General features: G+C 42.9%; 1 protein-coding gene across 1 annotated transcript in view; it reads left to right on the top strand.

Annotated features, from left to right (window-relative positions):
- Positions 1–21,332, top strand: part of plcb1l (phospholipase C beta 1-like) — a 104,654-nt gene extending 83,322 nt beyond the window's left edge. The window contains 9 exon segments of the mRNA XM_079180849.1: positions 1,879–2,017; positions 2,260–2,313; positions 3,223–3,443; positions 4,635–4,844; positions 6,121–6,197; positions 6,314–6,403; positions 6,538–6,595; positions 6,842–6,928; positions 18,882–21,332. Of these exon segments, the coding sequence (XP_079036975.1) occupies positions 1,879–2,017; positions 2,260–2,313; positions 3,223–3,443; positions 4,635–4,844; positions 6,121–6,197; positions 6,314–6,403; positions 6,538–6,595; positions 6,842–6,928; positions 18,882–19,106 (1,161 nt within the window). The 3' untranslated portion in view covers positions 19,107–21,332.
- Positions 21,333–23,272: the final 1,940 nt, after the last annotated feature.

The raw sequence follows: 23,272 nt of genomic DNA, 5'->3' as shown, positions 1-23,272 counted from the left end.
CACAGCTTGTTTCCAGCACAGATCCCCAGAGATAACTCTTGTTTGGGCCATTTTTCACTCCCAGTCGCTCCACGATAAACTGCGCTGCAGCCACAGCAGCTGTAGCAGGATGGTTGCTGCATTTCATCAAGTCCCTCCCAGCGTCCACCCGCAGGCTGTTCGGGGGTTTCATTGTGTGCTGGTGTGCTTTATCGTGTTTGCTTAACGGGGAGTGACGAGTCTAGATGCTAGATGTCAAAAATCAACACCGTTTTCCACAAATCTGTGGAAAAGCTAAATTAGTAGACACGATAGCTGATAAGACTGTAACATGGTTACTCCAGCACAACCTTTACTTTGCTCCCCTATTCACAAACCCACTAAATCCTCTAGACATCATATTGGGCATACGGACATAGGTCAGTAACCGTGAGGTTGTAGGTCTAACCCTGACTTAAGCTTAGCATCGATGTTAAACGTACCCTGTGGAGATTTCAAACACATTTTCACTTGGTCTTGTTTCGGTCTCAGGACCAACTAAACTGCCTATGCATTGCCTGACTTAGTAACATTTGGTAACATCACTACTGTGATTGCTGTTAGAAAACAAAAGGAAAATTCCCACACATATACAATTCACCTTTGCAGGCCTTTTGATTATTTTATCAAGACATGTCTTGATGTGTGGGACCGGTACTGGTCTGGTCTCAGTCATGACTTTGTCTCAGTCTTGACTACAACACCGCCAAGCACTAGGAATCTCAAAACTACTGACTAACCAATGACTAACTGAAGTGATGGGACGTGATTCACATCGTTTCTTGAGGCTGTGTTTTTGGAAATTATCCAACTATATGACTTTCAACTACAGTTGGCAGCGACCTTTAACTTTTATCACAGGCTTCAGTTTGAACGTCACCTAAATGCCGAGCAGCTCAAGTCCCGGCTGCTTTACACAAAGCTTTGTTCCAAGTGGCATATCTCAGGAGAGATTACACTGCAAAACACGTCACACTAATGAGCCGTCAACACTACAACACTAGCAGGACGACGGCAACCTTGTAAAGTGCTGCACTGACAGTGAAGTGGCAGCAATCTTTGTTCATGGCGTCATTTTGAAAGCACTTGAGGAAGAGCACAGGTAGCCGATGATGAATGTAGGCGCAGTGCAACAGGGAGCAGACAGAAGGGTGATATTTGAGAGGCAAGGCAGGACACGGGGTTATCTCGGGTTATAACGAGAGGGGACTGGTGGGGGGGGGGGTTGGTCCTGAAGGGCTTCTTTTATCTGATTTGCCAGATGATATGATTACCCGCGAGGATGGCCCGCGGGGCGCTGTTTCATGCTGGGACCATGGCAACAGTCACCAAAAGTGGTCGAGCGTGGAAAGGCAGAGCACAGTGTGCAGAGATGAATTTAGAGTAGAGCGAGTGGAGGAAGAAGAAGGGAGAGGACCTGGGCCAGTGTGACTAGAACAAAGATTATTTATAATTGCGTTCACGCTTCAGAGATAAGAGTTTATACTGCGAGATTCAGCGGAGCCTAAGGGAAATTAAAATCTGCAATGTTGAGAGTGGGTTACCAAAGCTATATCTACAAACTATCCTGCAGGAGACAGGTACGACAAGAGACTTCCGAAAACAGAAATCCCCGCTCGAGGAGTGAATGTATTTTACACTTTATAGCAGGCTCTTGATGGCTCTGTGACAAAGACGGAGGAGATATTCAGGGAATTTGTTGTGGGTGTTTGTGACAAATTATGCAATGTTTGATTGTGTGTGTGTGTGTCTCTGATAAACACTGACGAGGTATATATGTTGCTGTTCATTTTACGGCGGTTATGTGGCGATGTGTTGACTGGATTTATCCGCGTGTTGAATCTTTCATGTGACGGACAGGTGGAGGCAGGAAGTGATGCCCCCTCCGAATCTAAGGTGGACCAGAGGGTGACGTTGCCTGCAGAGAACGGACTGAGCCACACGCCCATCATCGCCCCGAAGCCCCCTTCGCTGGTCGGACACCAGCCCCAGTCTGCAGGTACCGTATGAACCCCTCAATAGATGAAATGTCACCTGAAGTACAATGTAAATTATGTTGAAACTTCAAATATATTGTTAATATATTATCCTATGAGGTGATACATTATGTAGTTTTTCTTTTTTTTGTTTACCTATAGCTCATGTGGTTTGGCTCTAACTTTGTATTTTTTGGGGGGATAAACACCGTTCTACTCTTAATATATGTGAAACTCAACATGTGAACTTGTCTTTGGTAACCAGGCTCATTGAAACCATCAGTGAAGACTGAAGACATCATTCACAGTGTCCTCACTGGTAAGGTTTGGTTTTCAAACTTCACCCTCGAGCATTGACTCGTATATCTGTGACTATAGAGAGCTGCAGGAATGAGTCCTAAAACCTGGAAATGACTCGGCATTTCTGCACTTCTGGTTCCGTTGTCTCAAAGTCAGGGTGTTTTTTGAATGGAGTTAGGGTTAAATGCCTGAAATAACGTCTGTGGTTAACACAAGTTTAGGAGATGTTGTTTTGTTCTTAAGTGTCTTAAAAAGGCGGTTGCTAACAAGTTGCTCAATGAGATTACAAAACGTCATCACAGACTATTCTGCCTTTGCAGCCCTGTTGTGTCCATACTCACGCCCATGTGACCGTGGTGTAGTTTGTTTATAGCCTAACATTTGCTTTTTACTTGTTGTTCATTTGTGAAGATTATCTTGCTGAACAAAACACTTAAGAATCATTAACTTGTGTTTACCACGGAGCATATTTTATGCCAAAATCCCATTGGCTTTCTGTGGAGTGAACCATCCCTGCAGATGTGTTCATGATTTATCACAGAACATTTTATTGCTGTCAAGTTTGCATGACAAAAGTACTTTTTGGAGTTAATAATTAAGAGCATTCATAACCATAAAAATCATTTTAATAGCTCAATAAGTTCGTATCGTGCAAATGAATTGTAATTTTAAAGATTCACAACAACAAATTAACAATATGTTGTCATATGTGTTGCATAGTGCTTATTACGTTCTCTCGGTATAATGTGACGATGTTGTTGTTATATTCATCACTCCAATGCAACTTCTAAAACTGCTGATAATCTCTGCTGCTTATGTTCTGCATGTCCACAATTTCATTAATTTATGATTTGCATTTGCCAGTTTAACTTGTTTTTAACAACCCTTTCTCTCGCTCACTTTTGTCGCCCTCCTTCGTTGCCTTTAGAATTCGAGGCTCAGACAGTGGAGGAGCTGAAGCAGCAGAAGGGCTTCGTCCGAGAGCAGAGGAAGCAGTACAAGGAGATGAAGGAGCTGGTTCGGAAGCACCACCGCAAGACCAGCGAGCTGATCAAGGAGCACACAGCCCGCGTGGCCGAGCTCCAGAGCCAGCATCAGCGGCGGCGCTCTGCCCTGCAGAAGAGCCACAAACGAGATGGTAAGAAAAGGTAGGTAGCCCTCCTCTTCTCCTCTTCTAAACTGTCCTGCTATTGGTTTACCTCTTCACCTCTTTATTTCCCTTTTGATCATTCTATCTTTAAAGAAAAATCCCCCCAAATACACATCAACACCACGAAGAACAAAGAGGCTATTTGCTTTTGGCTTTTGTTAGCAATAGACATTTTCAGAAGTGACACGATAGGCGACCAAAATATTACAGTTAACTTTATGAAGTCAAAACAGACAGACAACTCCCAGACCGGACAACGCCGTGGTAGCGACCTGTCAATCACGAGGTAGCCCCGCCCTAAAGCGTACCCTGCTTTAAGGTCTATTTGACTCTAAATAGACCATAATTTACTAAATGAATGCTGTTTTGAAAAATACTTTAAACTAGTGATTGAGACCATAAACTCTTGTTTACAATGTTTACTGAGGTAATAAATCAAGTGAGAAGTAGAGTCATTTTCTCATAGACTTCTATACAACCAGACTTATTTTCTACAACCAGAGAAAGAATGTAAGTTTAAGGCACTTCCACATTGCCTTCACGCTTCAGCCCCAGAGGCTGCAGCCTGGGGATGTTTGAAAGTAATTCTGGGAAATGAAGTAAATTGCTGTCTGAAGCAATAATATATGAGGCAAGTTCAGGGAAAGTGGAATGACATTTAAATTAAATAACAAACACAACACTTAGTATATATCATGGTGAATTCATTTTCCTTCCGTCCTTTCCTTCTTTATTCCTTTCTTTCTCCATCTACAGAAATACACAAAACATCCTTCACTTTGAATACAGACTAAAAATCCGCTGTGGGCAAGGCATCGCCCTCTTCAGGAAGAAAAGAAAAGGCTGAGCTATGTGTAGAATTAGAAAGAGCGGATAAGGTTTCCTCTGAGCCTCGGGGACTCGTTCAGGACCCTTAGGACTCCATCACATACTCACGAATCAGAACCCACAGCAAAGATTACAGTCCGACCGCAGAGGGGCCACTGCATAAGACAGATAACACATTTCAACCAAGTTACTTCAAGGTAGAAGATAAGTGCTCCTCCTGATGTCTGGACTGACGTCAGACGGTATAAAAGACGTTTTATTTTATATAAAGGTGCATATCAGAAACATGAGTTTACATTCCCAGTTATAGAAGGATTTAGGACCACTCTACTGAAAGTGGAGCTGTTATCTTAATCTTGCAGATGTTCTGTTTGTGTGTGTGTGTGGCCGTGTGCGTCTCTAGCCGGTCCGAGCACTCTCTGTCGGCCCTGGACCAGGAGCTGTGTGAGCTGGATCAGGAGTACAGCCAGAGGCTTGCAGAGCTGAAGGAGCAGCAGCAGCAACAGCTCCTCACGCTTCGCCAGGAACAGTACTACAGCGAAAAGTACCAAAAGCGAGAACACATCAAGCAGGTACGCGCAAAAACACACGTTGCCACACACAGTCACGTAGAGTTTGTAGATGTGGGACGGGGGAGCAAATGGTGAGTAACAGCAGTGCAACAAATCTGTCTCGTACTGCCTGTTTTCCCTTCTCTTTCAAGAGATTTCATATCTTTGCACCTGATTCTAGTGTCCTCTTTTACTGGCACTACTGACAATATACAATTTATTTTATTTACTATTTGCATCCACATGTAAAGCTCCAATTCAGTTTAGGGCCTTAACAACTACGTTTGCAATTAGTAGCAAAATGGCCTAATAATTAGGATATTTTGGAGAATAGACAATAAGATGTATCTCTTATTTTTCATATCATATCCAAAAGTTGCTGATCCCCAAAGCCCCATAAAGTATTTTCTTCGTTAATGTTAGGTATATACTGCATATACATTATATGGATGAAGGACTTAAAGTTCACTTTTATCCTTATAAGCCTTTTCACAGATTTCATAACACCAGTTAGTACGGCTGTACCACATGTAAATGTTTGGCAGTCAGAGCTTCTATTGGGGTTTTGTTTGTTTGTGGTTATATAAATGTAAATGATGGTGCTGTTAGATTGCTGCTAAGCCGCCCCTTTAATACAGGCGTGTGCCTCCCCATGTGTGCGCCAAGCAGGAGAGAAAACAGTTTATTTTTCTGATCTTTATCTGCAACTATGCGGAAATACTTGGTTTAAAAACAATGAATAGGCAATAGCATTCAAATGTTGCTCAAATGTCACTGTTTTGACATTCATAAACATATACTTATATAGACAAGTCCATATTGTAGCAGTGGGATAAACAAACTTGCCCTGACTTGTGTTAGACGGGATGAAGCGCTGACTGTCTCCTGCTGTCCGAAGGCGTTCACAGACTAATGACTAAACTAATGAATGAGTTAATATGAATGAGTTACTGCTGCTGTAAACTCCAGGCCACCCCCCTGTAGGATATAACAGCCATCCTGCTGCTGCCTGTGCACATGTTCTGTTGTATGGTGTGGAAAAATGAATGTCTTCTGCTCCAGCACACCTGCACAGTGAGCACAGCTGAGGTGTCCGAAAGGTTTATTCAAGCAAAAGACAACAAGCCTAACGGAGATTGTGTTATTATCCTGATGATAAAAAGCAAAAAGAACGACTAATCATCTAAAGAAATCTTAGTCAACTAAGACCAAAACGGCCGATTAGTCGACTTAAAGGGGGCAGTTCTTGACTCTGCTTCGTTCTTTATGATTCCCTCTTTGTCTCTCTTTTTTCCAGCTGGTTGAGAAGCTGACCACTATAGCAGAAGAGTGCCAGAGTGCTCAGCTTAAAAAGCTCAGAGACATCTGTGAGAAGTAAGACCGTGCTCAGCATACAGCGTGCACACACACACACATTCACACAAACGCAACGTTTTCTCCTACGTTTTCATTCTCTACATCGTCCTCTTTCTCCGTCTCTCCATCTGCAGAGAAAAGAAGGATATCAAGAAGAAAATGGACAAGAAAAGGCAAGAGAAGATCAATGAAGCTAAATCTAAAGACAAGAATGTGACAGAGGAGTAAGTATCTGGTTTTCAACGTTAATAACCAACAGTTGTTGAAAGGTTGTTATATGTGTATGACCACTAGATGTCACTAAACACTAAAGATCGAGTTGCTTGGTTTTAATGGTGATGAAAATTCTCCCCCTCAGAGAGAAATTGGAGATCAACAGATCGTTTGTCAACGAGGTGGTGCAGTACATCAAACGGGTAAGAGAGGAGATGTGTAGTCCATAATGATCATTGACATATAATATGCTGGTAATATAATAATTCAAATGTGTATTCCATGATACACCTCTGCCTACAATACTAAATATCTGTGGGCATGGCAATATGTTATCGGTGATATGCCAAGACCTGATAGTATCTGTGTGTGTGTGTGTGTGTGTGTGTGTGTGTGTGTGTGTGTGTGTGTGTGTGTGTGTGTGTGTGTGTGTGTGTGTGTGTGTGTAGTTGGAAGACGCTCAGAGTAAAAGACAGGAGAGACTACTGGAGAAGCACAAGGATATCCGCCAGCAAATCTTGGACGAAAGGCCAAAGGTAAGACATTTATTTAAAAGAAATCTTAAAGCAAACTCAAATGTGAAATAACTCTTTATTTCTGATGTGTTTGTTGATGCTGTACGCTCTTGATATGTTTCTTTGATTCCATCACTTTCTCACCATAGCACATTTTTTAAGTTTTTAAGGTCCGTTGCATGGCAGGATCTACCGTCAGGGCGTCCAGGGTGCTCGGCCCAGCATGTCTTTGAATCCTTTGCATGTGCAAAAGAGAGAGAGAGAGAAAAAAAAAAAAGAAATGTAAAGGGCAACACCACCTAAATTAAGAATTCCAATATATTATTCATATGGGCTGTGAAAGTTCAATCAGTATTTGTGAACACGACGAACTGCCTCTCAAAGCCAGAAACCAGAGAAGTAAGTCTCAGACTAAAACATCTGCGTTCTGTGATTAACACCTGATAATAATCTGAAAAACCTTTAAAAGGCACTCGTGCTCTGAGACCAGGAGTGAAGGGGAGCGCTGGTGCTCAGTGTGCTCCAGCCATAAACGCGTCATAAAACCTTCATAGCATGATTCTCTCTTGGGATAAGGTTAGAAAACGTGGGCTAACCCTTTGAGGTCCTGGTTAACAGCTGCTTTTGCAGCAAGTGGTTTTCATGTCATATCTGATTTTGAGTTTATTTCTCCCCTCGAAAGTTATCTCTAAAAACACACAGGGAGTAAAAGTAACTGTTTCTTTAATTGACTTACCAAAGCCACAGAACAGCACGTCGCCCACTTTAGTATCGGCCGATTAATCGGCTGTCGTTTTTTTTCCCACTCAAAGTTTTGAGATCTTGAGAGTGGTTCATGTTTACTAATATGTTTGGACTGTCACAGACCAATAACCTGCGTGAATTAGTTGCCCTTTAACTGGTGTGGCTACAAATGGCAATCCAGCAGCCGACATTTAAAAAAATTACAAGAATTTAAACATGTGAAGACCTTTTATGTGGTCGGTTGGTGCAGAATGAATACATGGATTTGACACAGATCTTGGGACAGTGTTTTGCTCTTTAGAACAACAGACAACATGGATGTTTCATAAGCTGCGACTAGAAACATTACTTTGGTTAAATCTAAATTGTCCTGGAACCAAATGATCTATGCTCTATGGATTCACACCACTGGGGGGCGACCTGGCCCAGGTTTAGTGAGACATGGCTCTGGTACATTTGAGCAAAACAACAAGATGACCTCCAAAATCAAAGAAAGTTTTTTTCCCACTTAAACATCAGAATACATGTTTAAATATACCTGCTGAACTGTACGTGGTGGCATTCAGTAGAAACAGTATCGCTATGTGAAAGAGTAGTTTGGTGGTATATTAGTGAAAACTGGTTAATTACCGTGTAAGCTGGAGCTCTCTTGCTGTGGCTGCATCAGTTGGTTGGTTGGCTGTAATGTGTTTCCTGGACGCAGGATGTAATACCATCCTGCCTCTCTGCTGGGAGTTTTAGCATGACTGCTTTTCCTTTTATGAGTTGCGCAGTTCCCCAACGTTGTCATTGTGACTGTCATTGTAGGACGACTGTGCAGCTGAGGAGCATGGTAAGCCCATCGTTGCATCCCGGTATTAATATAGCATCAGTGCGGCGGCGTATTAATATGCAAGCTTCTACACACCTGGGACGCTGACTGGCAACAAGTGACTGCGCATTGCATCTCCGTAACAGCTGAGACCTGACCAGCATTATTACCACAATGCCGAATACTGTTATGAATCTTTGCAAATGCATTATGGATTTTTTCCTGCAAGAACGCCAAATACGGCGTGGCTGTAAGTGTGGGTGTAATCTGCACAGCATGGCAGCGTCACAATATAACAGGGACAGCAGATTGGCCTGGGAAATAGTGAGATCACACCCCAGTCGGAGGGCTCGTATTTGATCCCACGTGTGGATGTGTCCTTGAGGAAGAACCAGAGGGAAAGAACATCACCATTTTGGGTTACCAATAAGGTATATCAAATAAAGTTTGTTCTGTTGAAAGCATACATGTCTCAGGCACTGCTGTAACACAATGTTGGACTCTTTATCAGCATGCATAGTTGTCTCACTTGTAATATGTTACCATTATTCTAATTATGGACATGTAGTGTGTCACAGTCATAGCGCTAATATAATCTCATGTGGTACTAGTACATCTACTAAACACAAAGACAGTAACAGTCATTTTTTCTCCTCTCAATGATCTAATGCGGGACTAATCTTATTGCAACACACTGCCAGCCTAATCACGATTACCTCTGCTCCGGTGTGATCCCCTCGTTATGTTTTACTCTTGCATAGCGCACACTAACCATAAGTTCTTTTTATTAAAGACATGAATCGGAAGTGTTCTGTTGGAGACAGCCCCCCCCTAACCGCTCACTCTCAAAGTGACGGCTCCTTGTTTCCATCTCAGACCACTTGTTGTTGAGTGTGGGAGGTGCAGTGCAGACCGCCAGCCCAACGCCTCGCATTCAATATGGAGGAACCAAATAGTGAGACTAACATGCTGACCCATTGTAATGTGATCCTGTGGGGACTTTCATCATCTCTTGGTTGGTTACAAGAGCATTCTTGTCAATAACAGCAGAATCGCAATGATTTTAAAGTGAGATGAGCCGTGTGAAAGATTGCCATCAGGGTCTAATCAGCGTGGATTTACCTCAGACGAGAGGAAGAGACGCTGCCGTTCTCTCCTCCAATCAGATGTCGGCCACCGTCATTTCCCACAAAATTGTAACTGATTATCCATCACTCAACCGTTGTCGCAATCACTTCTCTAAATTGACATGCGGACATTGGCAAATTGAATTCCCCCGAGGAAAGGCTATTAAATAGTAATCAACCATCTCTGCAAAATGTGTGCTCATGCAAAGACTCTCATTTATATGCAAAATATGCAAGAGATGTCAGAGAACACGACTCTGGAGACAGCCAGCTGAGAGTGCCCAGGGTTATGTTCGTTACAAAATTCAGGAAGCTACCCACAATGCTGCGATAACACTTCTGTGTGGGATTTTGTGCTTAAAGAGATCATTTGGATTTTTATTTTACTTTAACCTTCAAGATGTTTTTTCTTTGCCTTTTTAAAGGGTCCATTCGGATTCACCAAAGTCACCCAATAACACAAACAAACTAACCGATCAAGGCAGCTGTAGACCAGCAACGTCCGTGTTCTACAAGGTCAAATTGCTGTTTTTGTCAAAGAAGTCTTGTGGCTTTGAGAAGAGCATAGATAACGGCTTCAGTTCCCCATCAGATAGAGCAGTCTGACTGCAAAGTAAACCAGTGAAATATTCAGAATATAGTGGAAACTTAAATTGACAATGATTTGTTTTGCTGTTGCCACCTGTCGACAGCGTGCTGATACTTCTTCCTTTTTTCTTCAAACTTGGGGCGTGCCGACCGCCCCCGACTGTGTAGGTAATACACTGAGTTTGGATAAGCACCTCATACAAACCCACTTCAAAAAATCCCTTTAAATAGTATTAAAGTGAAATCCTGTGATGGAACAATGTTAAATAAACTTTCAGGAAAGAAGGAAACCAGGATGTAATCACTGCGACTCCTTGGGGTGTCTGTTGTCAACAGTTTTCTTACTGTAGAATACAAAGGCCATGACTATCCTTACCAGCTAGTCATGGTTTATGTTTCAGTTGTTTTTTAATCTTTAACCTCGTCAGATTCTCCTCCCAGAATGCCCTAAAGGCAGCCGAAAAGACGTTGACTTACTAATTGACAGATTTACCTATTGATTCACATCCAATGTGTCTCTAACTTAGCTGCTATCAACACTGTGAAGTGCATCAATATCATAACCAATATCATTAGGTCATCAATACAATATGCCCCTCGTAACATGTCCCAGTCAGGTCAGTCGATATAGCTTTTGGAGAGTCAGCTAACAGGAGCTCAGCTCTCTGCGTACATGTTGGTCACATACAGCCGAGTTAAGTCTGTTTTCCAGCTCTGCCTATTAGCATTTGGAAATGTCCTTGAGCAGAACGCTGAACCCAAAACTGCTCCCACTGAGCCGGTCATTGACATTGCGTGGCGGCTCCGATACCATCTGTGTGTGTGTGTGTGAGTGTGATGAATATGAACCCTTGTGAATCACTTGGCTCTCTTTGTGAATGCAGTCCATTCAGCATGGTCGAAACTCCTCACAATTCTATTTGAGGCAAAGGGTTGTTGAACCCAGCTCTCTATCGGTCATTCAGTACGTGGCATGAACGTAAACAACAACTCACATGTAAACATAGAAAGCATTATGGGCTGAAAAACAGGATGTACAGCGCTCCAATGGGGGCATAAATAGCCAGGGTGGGGGCTAATATTAAAATACTTTTGTTGTGAGTTCCTACGTTTGGTGTGTGCGTTAGTCTTCATGGATCAGAGAGAGGAGGATACAACATACTTCTCTCACACAGTTCTGACCCAGTTTCTCCATTGGGCTCAGAGCAGCCACTAATGGACAGCTATAACTATCCCTGGTGGAGACCCTGAGAGCTGAGCAGCCTATTACAGTGGTAGAGGTGTGTGTGTGTGTGTGTGTGTGTGTACATGTGCATGTGTTATACCAACCTAAAGAACTAGCTCGGACTTTTGTTAGTAAGATTTTAAAGTCCCTAGCTTGTGATGGTTGGAGGATCACATAATAAAAAAGAAAAAAAAAGACGTGGAGAGGTTTGTTGTCACTTCCAGCATGAGCGCTCAGGTGTCACTGTCGTGCTAATCATCCAATCAGAACGCCCACCAGGAGACCAATGCTGTTCCTTCCAAGCGGCGACCTCCTGTGCCACTCGAGGCCGGCTTCAAACGCCAGTCAATCTCCATAGACCTTTACCGCAGAAATAAACATGTTTTACCGGCTGGATAAAGCTAATATCTTTCTATCAATTGGAAAAGCCAGTCATTGAGATCGTTCACTCAGCTTGATTAGAATAAGGGCTGTTTGAAATCTTCTCATAACATAACCATTTATTACATTCAATTTGACTTTTCAGGAGCTATTTTGGTTTGACTTTATTAAGCTTTTTACATCCGACCTGTTTGGGCTTTTTTTTTCTCCAACCATCCCAAATGTGGTCAGATCCCACGTTCTTTGAGCCAAAAAAGGGACGGATAAGACAGACGTCTAGCGACAAGGACTCCGTCTCAGCCTCCAGACTAAAGGCTTACCGGGCCATATTGTAATTCCTCTGTAGTAGTCATCCCCTCACACACACTATTTTTGGCTGTGAAAGAGAATATTAAATAGTGATAAGGCCATATGTTTCACAGCAGTGTGCGTTGGTGTGTGTGTGTGTCTGTGTGTGTGTGTGTGTGTGTGTGGTGTAATTGCACGTTATTACGTGGGAGACTTCCTGATTCTTCCTTACTTGGATAATAAGGGAAAATAAATCTGATGGTGTCTCCCCACTGTGCAAGCCTTGAACCAACACACTGAACCACACACACACACACACACACAGGCTCGTTTGTTCGACAAGCAGGAGTCCTGTGCAGTCGTCATGGAAACTCGGGTCCCCGACTCGTCGTCCCCCCCCCATCCCCACCGCCCATACCCTCCTCTGCTCCTCTATCCTTCATGACTCTCTGCAATCTGTTAATTTGGAACTGAGTGCTCGTGACGCAATCCCAGGGATGGTCACTGGAGGTGGAAGAAAGCAGCAGGAAGAGGAGGGAGGGATGAAGAGAGGGCGAGCAAACAGGTTGGGGGTGACGTGGAGGACTGAGGTGTGTGTCTCTCTCTCTCTCTTTCTCTCTCTCTCTCTCTCCCTCTGTCACTCTCTATGTCTCACCCTCTCACTGGGTGATGTAAGGGTGGCCACTATGTTCCCACTATGTTCCCTCATCACACACTTTGATCTGCATCATCTCTGCCTGGTGGGTTTGCATCAATAATGTACTTGTGCCCATACACACACGCGCGCGCACACACACACACACACACACACACGATACCCACAGGGAACACTGAGTACAAACCAGAGGTAGTGAAGTAAAATCCATCTTGTATGTGTGAGTGCGCGTACATGTCGCACGCTTGGTTACTCTTCTGTTCTATTGTGCTAGCTGCGGTTTTAGATCAGTGCTCGAGTGATCGTTATGTATTGCCCACACGTGCTAAAGAAGCTCTCCAGGGTTATCCGCTGTCTACAGAACATTCCCTGGAAACTGTCCCCTCCATAGGATGCATTTGAGGTTTATCGCTTGAGCCTTTTATAAGAGGTGAGGCCAGAAAAATGACAAAGAGAAGAGTGTTGCAGATAAATGTGTTGAAGCACAGCTGGTACATATTGGGCTACGTACTGTAAGTTGGACTTTATCGCAAAGTTTGTTGGAGGCATTTGAGTTCCTCTCTACAGCAGCCCTGTACTGTTCTCTTTACTGTGCTCTCATCAACCTCGTTTACAGGAGCACCAGGTTAATGTTTTTGCAAAAGAGCTCGCCTAAAACCGACAACAGACAGACAAAGTTAGCTACCAGCTGGTGAACATAGTGGAGCATTTAGCAGCTGAAGGCCAGATATTTCCATCAGGAGCCAGTGGAAACCAAAACAGAGCTTAAAAAGATCGAGAATATTGGACATAAACGCATCAGGTTGCCAGAAACATGTCTCCAAATTAATACTAATGTTGTTTTGTGTCTGCAGGACATGATGAAGTCATAATATGTCAATCTTGCGTTTTCAGCCTTTTCCACTGCCCCCAAGTGGTAAAGAAAAAGTCAATTAACAGGTTTAAATGAAAAAAAGCTCACTTTAAACACTACCAATCACTCCTATTTGTCCACACGTAATTATATATTAATTCACAATGACATACAAATGCAACATGTAGCATCTTTCAGTTGTCATCCACATACAAATATCAAGACGCCACCGACACATTTCACAGCCGGCCTTCCCTTTCGAACCGATCCTTTTAAGGGAAACACTCATTACTCTACATGCATTGTGGAGGTATGCAGGAGTGTTTCTTTTCTAAATTCCTGAATCTTAAGTGAGGAATCAAAGAAAAACTCCTGCAAAGCAAAGGATGATTTATTTGAGAGGAGTCAGGAAAGGGCTCTGACACACACACACACACACACGCACACACAGAAAGAGTAATAGTTTAGGGATTGTAGCTACTCTTGCGTCTCTCTTTCATTACCTGTGTCGCTCTTCCTCTTGCATTGGGCTGCCGCAGTTCAGTTTCATAGTTATGACCAATACAGTGGAAAGAATGTAAATGAAGGAATGGCGTTTCCTTTCCTTGCAGCTCTCTCTCTCACACACACACACACATCTTGCATGCATAGCACGGCGAAGCTCCTTTTTCTTCAAAAAGCATGTGGTGCTGACAGGGTGGTGACCCTGTCTCATCTCTTGGACATGGGATCTTGGTTTTAGCCTAATTGGGCTGTGTTTGGATACGCAGTGTATCTGAAGGTCAGGAGTAGGAGCAGGAGCAGCAGCCGGATAAAACATGCGTATCAAAGACAGAAAAGCACCTTTCCCTTAGACCTCCTTAATGTGACTGCACGTCGAGGCAGAGCTAATGTAGCCGCACACTGAAGCCGTTGCCGGTTGAAAGCTTTTTTTTTGTGGCGCTGCAGCAGGCGTTATGTCACGACTCAAAGCAAAGAATTAATTTGGCTCTTTGGAGGCCCTCTCTGCTTCCCTTGATAGCTTCTCAAAACGAGGACAGCTGGTGAAGAAGGTCACTGAATGCTGTATTTTAAGAAAGACAGAAGTGTGTGTGTTTTGTGTGCGTGTGTGTGTGTGTGTGTGTGTGTGGTTTGTTGACAGATGACAGGTCTTCAGAGATGAAGGACAGATTTAAAAGCTGGCTGGATAACCACTGCTGGTTGGAGTCCAAACAGAAACTGGACCACACACACACACACACACACACACACACACATGTATATACTGTATGCATGCAACACACTGAATAAATGAGCAAATGTTCGATTTCTACCGTTGCTTTTGTGTGTTGGGTGCTGTTCACTTTCTAAACAACTATTATTTTCTGCCAGTTAGTTGGCTCGTGTTAAAGCGTCACAGTTAACCTTATTACAGTTTCAAATCTTGAGGCTTTCCTGTATTCCAATCTCCTCACTGCCAAACTCTTAAGATGTCAGATGGAAGTTGAAGATCATAAAGTCATAAATTAGGGGAAGTCCTCCCTGGTTGTTCTCTAATTCCTTGAGATTTCTGGTATAACTCCAGCCGTCCCCTCGGTGAAAGTAAAGGGCCGTCCTCATCGCTCAGCACCAAAGTTCTAACAGAGGACCGTCGGTGTTCGCCTCAGAGCCGTTGATTACATGCAGATAGACACATGCGAACGTCTGAGATCTTCCTGGTGCCCCTTAGACTCATCCTGCCCCCTCCATCTCACTCCCACCTCCTTCACATGTGCCAGGGTGTCATCGGATGGGAGAAAGATGACAGCTTTAATCAGAGGGTGTTTGTGCCTCAGCAGGCAGGGTAGAGACAAGCTCCGCATGTACACACTCACACACACACACACACACACACACACACACACACACACACGGTGTGCAGACTGTACCACCCCTAAGTAGGTCATGCGCACTGCAGAGCTGGGAGAGAGAGAGAGAGACGAGCTGTGGTGCATCTTTAGCCATCTGGTTGTGATGTGCTGGATGTCCGCTCCGTGAGACCCACAGAGAGAGTGAGAAAGAAAGAAAGAAAGACAGAATGAGAGAAAGAAGGGAAGAAAGAAAGGCAGAGAGAGAGAGAGAGAGACTTGTTCTAGATAAGGTGACCTTAAGATGCTGTGTTTGTGGGGGCGTTATCAGGCTCTGCTGTAACCACTCAAAGCATGAGGAAGACTCCAGTCAAGAGCTCCTTCATTTCCCACAAAGACAGTCAGTAGCCATGAGTTCTCTCAAAGTTTGGCATTTTCACTTGTCGATGCACACACACTTTTCATTCTTGAGAATATAGTTACGGTTTAATGCTGAGATTTTAGTTTAGAGACAAGTAAGAGTGGTAAGACAAAATGGAAGAAGGACCCTGTGGAGTTATCTGTGTGTGAATGTTCACGTAGATATGTATTGTACGAGGTGAAAATGCTTTGCTAAAATTAGAAGTCAGCTACTGACAGACACAGACTCAGACGAGGCACATCAGTGAACTTCAGCATGCAATTCTGCTCACAACCTTTTCCATTTGGGCTGAAGTCTCTATAAAGATCTGCTCTAATTAGGGGAGGTCTTCTGTTAACTGAGGTTTTCTGCATGATATACTAAAAACAACACTTTTTTAAAAGCTTTATTTTGTGTTTTATTCTATTTAGCAAAATATGCCAAACTGCTCAGGTCAACAGTATAAACATTAACAAACGTTACATTTTTAAAATCCTGATTTTGAGCAAACGTTGGATGCCAGACATGAGCGATGGATACCCAGCCCACACTCATCGACACACACATAATCCACAGGGTTTAACATCAATCTAATTCACAGTACAGCACTGCATTCAAATGCTGTGAAGGCAAGTACTTTGTAACAATCAAGTTTTCTCATTTTGCAAAGCAGCACTCCTAAACGAATTGGATGTGCCATCTCATGAAGTGAAGTGGAGAGGGCAGAACATTAGAAAGTAGACTAAGAGCGGGAGGACAGTCCTTGACCTTCATTCCATCTCCTCTCCTCTCTCTCTCTCTCATTGTTGAGTGTTCTCGTGAATATTTCGAGGACGATTCCAGGCTTCCGCTGTATTGATCTGAGGCTGGGTGTAGATGAGAATTTGAGTTTAGTAGCTTTCTCTATCTGACGTTCGTGCCGGAGTTTACAGCATCGATAATCCAACCCTGTCTTTTCCTCCGTGATCCATTTTCTATTATGATTTGTTTACTTCTGAGTTGGATGTTGGGTGTGAGTCTGAAGTGGGCCCTTATTGGAATGACAAAGGCCTCTAAGATGAAATATGGATCCCAGAAAAGTCCTCCCAGAACTCGCGGGTATTTTTCGATCTCTCGTAATGCTGACGCGACTGTATTGAGCTGCGAAACTCTGACACCATTCATCTTACCGGCTTTTCTTTTAATTACTGCTCTCCCGTGGGAGCCAGCCGAGTAGTTAAACAGAGAAATCGGCATTACAGCAATTATTGGCTTACAATGAAATGAATACAATCTTGTCATCTGTAATCATTGGAGGCGTCTATGCCTGGGAGAAAATAGGTCCTCCTTTCTATTTCTCAGTGAGGGGAGGGGAGTGTATTCATATCCGCACGGATGCAGGGAGGATCCTTGTCTACCTGAGGTACCTGAAGGACCTTATTATGGTGTATTTATTATTGTAAGTCATGGAATAAAGCCAAATTCCTATGCAAATAATCTTTAACTAACAGTCATGGGAGTAATTTACAGGATGAACTGTTCCGTAGCACATGCAAAACAATGTGCACTGTGTTGGAGTTCTTGTTCCCTAAGCAATATTTTTATATGGACAATGGGTCACGTGACTTCATGTAATGTGGAAGATGTTACTCATAGGGAAAAATATTATGCATTTCGCTTTCTCCGGTTCCTTTTTTAGCGTCTCTCAGCTCACTGTTTTGGTTTCATGGCTCACAACAACCAAACCAACAGCTTGCTTCACCCTCCTCGTCAGCGTCACTTCCAGACACAGCAGCCAGCTGTTTTCAGCTGAAACGCTCTGATAAGCAGCACTGTATGCTACCCTAGCATCAATCAGCAAACAGACAAAGTTAGCAACTAGCTGGTGAACATCCGCTAAAAGGAAAGTGAATATTGGTCTAACGTTTGTTGGCAAGAAACACAGCTCAAAATGAATGCTTTTGTTAACAGGGACGGGACGATGTAGGATGTTATTGCGACACTCACAATAAGTTGATTGTGGTGAATTTCCATATGGTCATGATGAGTGACCTGAAAAAGCTGAAAAGGGCATAATTTTAAATGACAGGAGTTATTATGAGACTCATGGTTCTCTTTTGTGTAACTGTTATATATGCAGGGAGTCCTTATGATTTAAGATTGTTTAGATTCGATATGTCTAATTGTTGCTTAAAGGTACCGTGTGGGTTTTCTAATACCAGTAGTGCTCTTCTGAATTCCAGGCAGCTATTCGTTTTTATTCATGCTAGCATGGCATTTAAATCTGTATCTCCATCTAGCTCCCTCCATCTGTATGTGTGTCTATCTAGTCAGGTTATGGTTGCTTGGTGAAGTAGCTGCAAGCAGAAACTATTTAGCTAAAAACAATGTTGTCGAGGAAGACAGACAATTAGCATATGCATATCTTGTAAATGGAAAACATATTTGTTACTTTTCTTGCAATAAAAGCCGCCTGATTGTAGCTGATGTCCCCGGCTTCAACAGGTCCATGACAGGTGGTGGTTACTGAGCGCTTTCCATGGCTGGTTGTTCACGTTATTATCCTCTGAGAACTACTTTGCCTGCAGAGGAGTTGATGCAAATAAGTGAAATGAGCTGTTTAACTTTCAAATCTGCTTTTTTAGCTGTTATGTGCACTGGAAAGGTCAAGTGATCTGGCTTTATATTAGTGTTGTCACAATACTTTCTAACTGTCGGGGACAAATTGAGCCTAAATTATTTTAATTAAAAGATAAATAGCACCGTGTGCTTCCCAGTACAACCACTATCTTCTACTTTTGGCTGTTGAGCAGCTCAACTGAAATAGGTGACAGTTAAAAGTCTTGCTCAAGGGAACATTGGCAGTACTGCAGCTTGTTAACCTTTCACAGCCACCGCAGGGATTTGGTGTTCCGGTCCTCAGCTAATGTGACCAGCAGACTGAAACGTTAGGTGTGTGATCATATGGACACAATCTGCTCTGTTTTCTGTCTTCTTGAACATCATTAAATGTATTTAACACATTTCAAATGACAGCTTTGATCTCATGGTTGGGTTTGTGTAATAACTCGTGGCTGACGTGTTTTGTCCTCCGCAGCTACAGAGCGATCTGGACCAGGAGTACCAGGACAAATTTCGCCGGCTACCCGTGGAGATCCAGGAGTTTGTTCAGGACAGCAGCAAGGCCAAGCTTAGCGACGACGGGGTCCATGGAAACCTCGTCGCCTCCTCGACGACGGAGAAGCTCAACCACAAGGCGACGCACTCGGAGGACGACACAGAGGAGGGCTCGTCGGAGCGAGTCTACGACACGCCCCTTTAGAGATTCAACCCTCGGCGCTTTGCTTCACACTGGGACACTGATTGGTGGATGTGTTTGTGACCACAGCTCTAGGATGAGACTGCCCCGACTTTGGTCCTAATTTTAACCAATGGGAGGATTAGATCAAATCTGAGCCTGAACTGGTGAGTAGAGGTCCTCTCTGCGTAGACTGCAGTCTTGTCCGGAAAAACCGTTTCATGTAAATAGTAACTTTTTTGTGTATTTATATGTTACCGTTATGTTGTCGTCTCTTTCGGTACGGCCACAGGATGTGTTACAAAGCACTAACTATTTGCAGGAAATAACTTACTTGAACTATTGCACAGAGGGAGTAGTTTTCTTTTTTTTAATTATTTTTTATTCTCATGATATTGACGGTAGTGGTGGTTAGTGAGGTGTGTGGTGCCAAGGATTTGAATTTATTCACAGTGGACATTGTCATAGAAGTGGAGTCAACTTGTACTGTAAAGAAACCACTGCATATTCAGCCTTTAAAGCTTCCATCTTTATAAGATTTAGATCCCCCCTCACTTATTTGCACTCCCGATGTAACTACGTAACTCTCTTACTTTAACCCAGAGGCCCTGGTAGCTTGCTGGTTCTCGATTTTGTTCTCACAGAACTAAAGCCTATGTGTTGCTGCTATTTTACTTTAAAACCCATCACTTTTTTTAACCATGATTTGTTTTTTTATGATATTTGGCATGGTAATATTATGCAGTGTCATTCTTTTTTTAATTTTTTTTTTTTAGTTTGGCTAGTTTTTAACAAGTTTGCGTTGTTTGTGGGTGAGGAAGTGAAGAGAAAGCGTGTTGTACAGTATCTGCATGTATTTGAACAACTGTAAACGTTACAGTAGCTCTGTAGCAGAGATGTGTATTAAATGTAAATCTATTTTCTCGGAAACATTTAAACTAAACCTGCAAAAACAGTGTGGACCCAGTGTGGCGTGATACATCACTGACGTTCGCTGGACGGCACTAAAATAAGTTACAACACACCCTTCTCATAGATCCAACAGAAGCTGACTCGAGTTAACAAACACGTTCTCATCGCAACTCATCACATACCGACCTCAACGAAACCACTTTAGTTAGGTTGAGGAAAGACATCATGGTCGGGCTTGAAATAACTAAACAGTGCAACATAAGTACGGAAAACACGTCACTAACGTCACTTAAAACAACGTCTCGAACACCAATCTCCTGGTTGAAAGTGTTTGTTTGACTAATCCGCCTTCCTCCCGTCCCCCCTGTGCGTGTTTTTATCGGTCTTTATACTACGTTATCTTACTCCCGGAGCGTGGGGTTACATTGCAGTTACTAGAAAGCCCTCATACAGACGCCAAAGGGCGCCTTGTGCGTTGGTATCAGACGCTGAGGGGTCGTGACAAAGCGGAGGTATTTGGCGCCTCGGGCATGAGAGGCCTTCCTCGCCTTCCTCGCCGTGAACTAAAACAATCAGATATTTAAACAGAAGAAGAGGATCCTGCTGTAGTTTTATAGAAGCGAACCTTCCTCTTAACTGGTTCGTTGTGTACCTACAGTGGAATGTGTGTTCAGTTCCTCAGTAAACAGAGCAGATGCCCGAGGATCACAGGAAGTAGGCTACAGCAGTTGTTTCGCCCGCTGGCGTTATTCTCACAACGTTCGCCCGCAGTTGGTCGCTGTAGTTTGAAGCGGTGGAAATAGTTCAGTTGTGTTCAAACAGACGCCCAAACGTTTGTATCTGTGAAGCACCAGCGTTGATCTAATGAGTAACTCCACTATTTCCTCTTTATGTCAGAAACTGTGCCCATTCAGTAACCAAGAGGAAGTGTTTTTAACTTCCCTAACTGTCCAGTGCCATTTAACTCACGGGTCCTTTGATATCAAATCATATTTCAGCTGAAAAAAGAAAAAAAAAAAAAAGTTGAATGTGAAGGATTACCTGACATTTAAGTACAAACTACTTTTTAAAAAGACGATATTGATGTGAGAGTCCTGTGCCTTTGAATAGGTTTGCCTTGTTTGATGTTGAATGTGTGAAATGCATCATTGTTTAAATTGCCATCATATTATATAATATGAAGCTGTCTGATATTGAATAGGCCGTGTGCACTTTTAAAGTACAGTACCACTACTGAGTCATGCTTGTGATGAGCAGTATTTGACATGCGTCTCATAAGAAATGCGAAGACCTCCTTCTTTTTAGTCTTGAACCACTTTATTTAAAAGCCCCCCCCCCCCCCCCCCCCATGCACTCTGGAAATGTAAATGTATGTATGACATAAAGGATAAAACATGAAGTTGATTAAAAAAAAAAAAGATATAGTGTAAAGGGAATTTGCCTGTAATTAAAATAAATGTGGCTATTATTGTACTTTTCTGGAGTGGAATTGTGTGTCTTTTGATTTGTTATTGAATAGAATTGTGTTTTCATTTTTCATTTTTACAGCTTTTAACCTTTTACGTCTGTGTTTATGGTATGTTTTTACTGTCATTCATACATCTCATGATTTTCTCAGCTTTTTCCGTCACCTTGTTTTATTCAATCATTTTCTCTAGTTCTTCATTTGCATTTTTGTTTGCCGTCGTATTTGTCACATGTCATTGTCTCCTCATGGTTTATTATTTTACTTGAAACAGAGACTTCAATGTCAACCCACAGTCTTTGTAACGCAGTGAAGACTGGATAATGATGCTGGTGGAAGAGAATAAGAGGACAACATAGAGAAATTATAAAATTACATTAGACGAAAGCAGGTCACATGTGTGAGAAACACGGCTATAGAGAGTGTGTTTGGCAGCATCTGTGGGGCGACTTGGCATGAACAGTATGTACTGTATGTATGCCGGTGAGTGTATATGTACGGTATGTATGTCACACTCAGGGAAGCGGGGGCAAGCCTCGACGACCTACTTCCTATCATCTCCTAGGAAACAGTTTCTTTGAAATAACCCTAGAGGAACATGAAATCAAACATTTCCATGACTGAATCACTGGTCAACGCTTTAAAGGAACAGTGTGGAGCATCAGGATCTATTGGCAGAGATGGAATATCATATCAATACGTATTCTTTCCTCACAGGAATAGTCGCGTTTCCATTACCTTAGAATTAGCCGTTTATATCTACATTCAGCGTTTTTCGCAATTTTGCGTCAGCCTACACACTCGGCACACGGGAGAAGTTTCAGTTGGTTGCAATCTGCAACCTCGCCACTAGATGCCGCCCAATCCTTCACACCTGCACCTTTAAGTAAGGGAGCACTAGATCAGGGTTGTTAGTAATTATTCCACAACATAATAGTGTAATGCAAATTTGCCTTGATATCATTCACATGTTCAACACAGTGTGGACTTTTTGTCTGGCAATGCGTGACTATTTGTGTCATAACTAAACAAGTGAGAATATACAGCATGTGGGCGTGTTTGTATTATACATCTTGTGCCTAAAAAAGTCAAATTAATCACTTTATTTTGGAGGGGGAAAAAAAATCCCTGCAAGTATGTCTGCTGCCATTGTTTTGCTTTGAGCATGCCCAGTGATCACACGTTTTTTAATCTCCAACACATTTTCACACAAAGCTTGTTACACGTTGTGTGAGTGTTGGAAACTATGCCCCCACAGCTCGCCTTCGTGTGCTTTAGAGTGGAATTTTTTTCAGCTGTGTGTAGTGCATATGTTGGTGGTGTGTGTGTGTGTGTGTGTCTGTTTTCCAGACTACATAAACACTGTGTCCTTCTCAGTCTCAGCTCCTCAGCCGAATCCCAAAAGGCAACACAGGAGATAAGACAAGCCCGGTCGCCCATAACAACCTCTGTGACCATTCAGAGGCCTCCATGCATACCGGCAACTAGGAAGTGAGCTAATTAACCCTGAGTTCAAGATAGAAGGAGAGCGATTTTTTAATAACATTCCCAGGGTTATATAAACAAACTCCCAGGAATATTACCACCCTGCGTCTGTCCATCTGCTGCTGGGGAAGAGGAGGAAGAAGAGGAGGAGGAGGAGGTGTCCAGTAACTGGGCTTTAATGAGACACACCAGGACAGAAGAAGAGGAGAGGACCCCGGGGTGCTGCTTGGAAGGTACACTATGCAGACACACACATACACAGATAGACGCACAAATGCATGGAGACATTGACAAACATGCTGTAGTACTACTTGAAATGAGCTTCACT

The sequence above is a fragment of the Pholis gunnellus genome, assembly GCF_910591455.1.
Source record: "Pholis gunnellus genome assembly, chromosome: 19".
In the NCBI taxonomy this organism is placed as follows: domain Eukaryota; kingdom Metazoa; phylum Chordata; class Actinopteri; order Perciformes; family Pholidae; genus Pholis; species Pholis gunnellus.
This window is presented reverse-complemented; position numbering and strand designations above follow the sequence as displayed.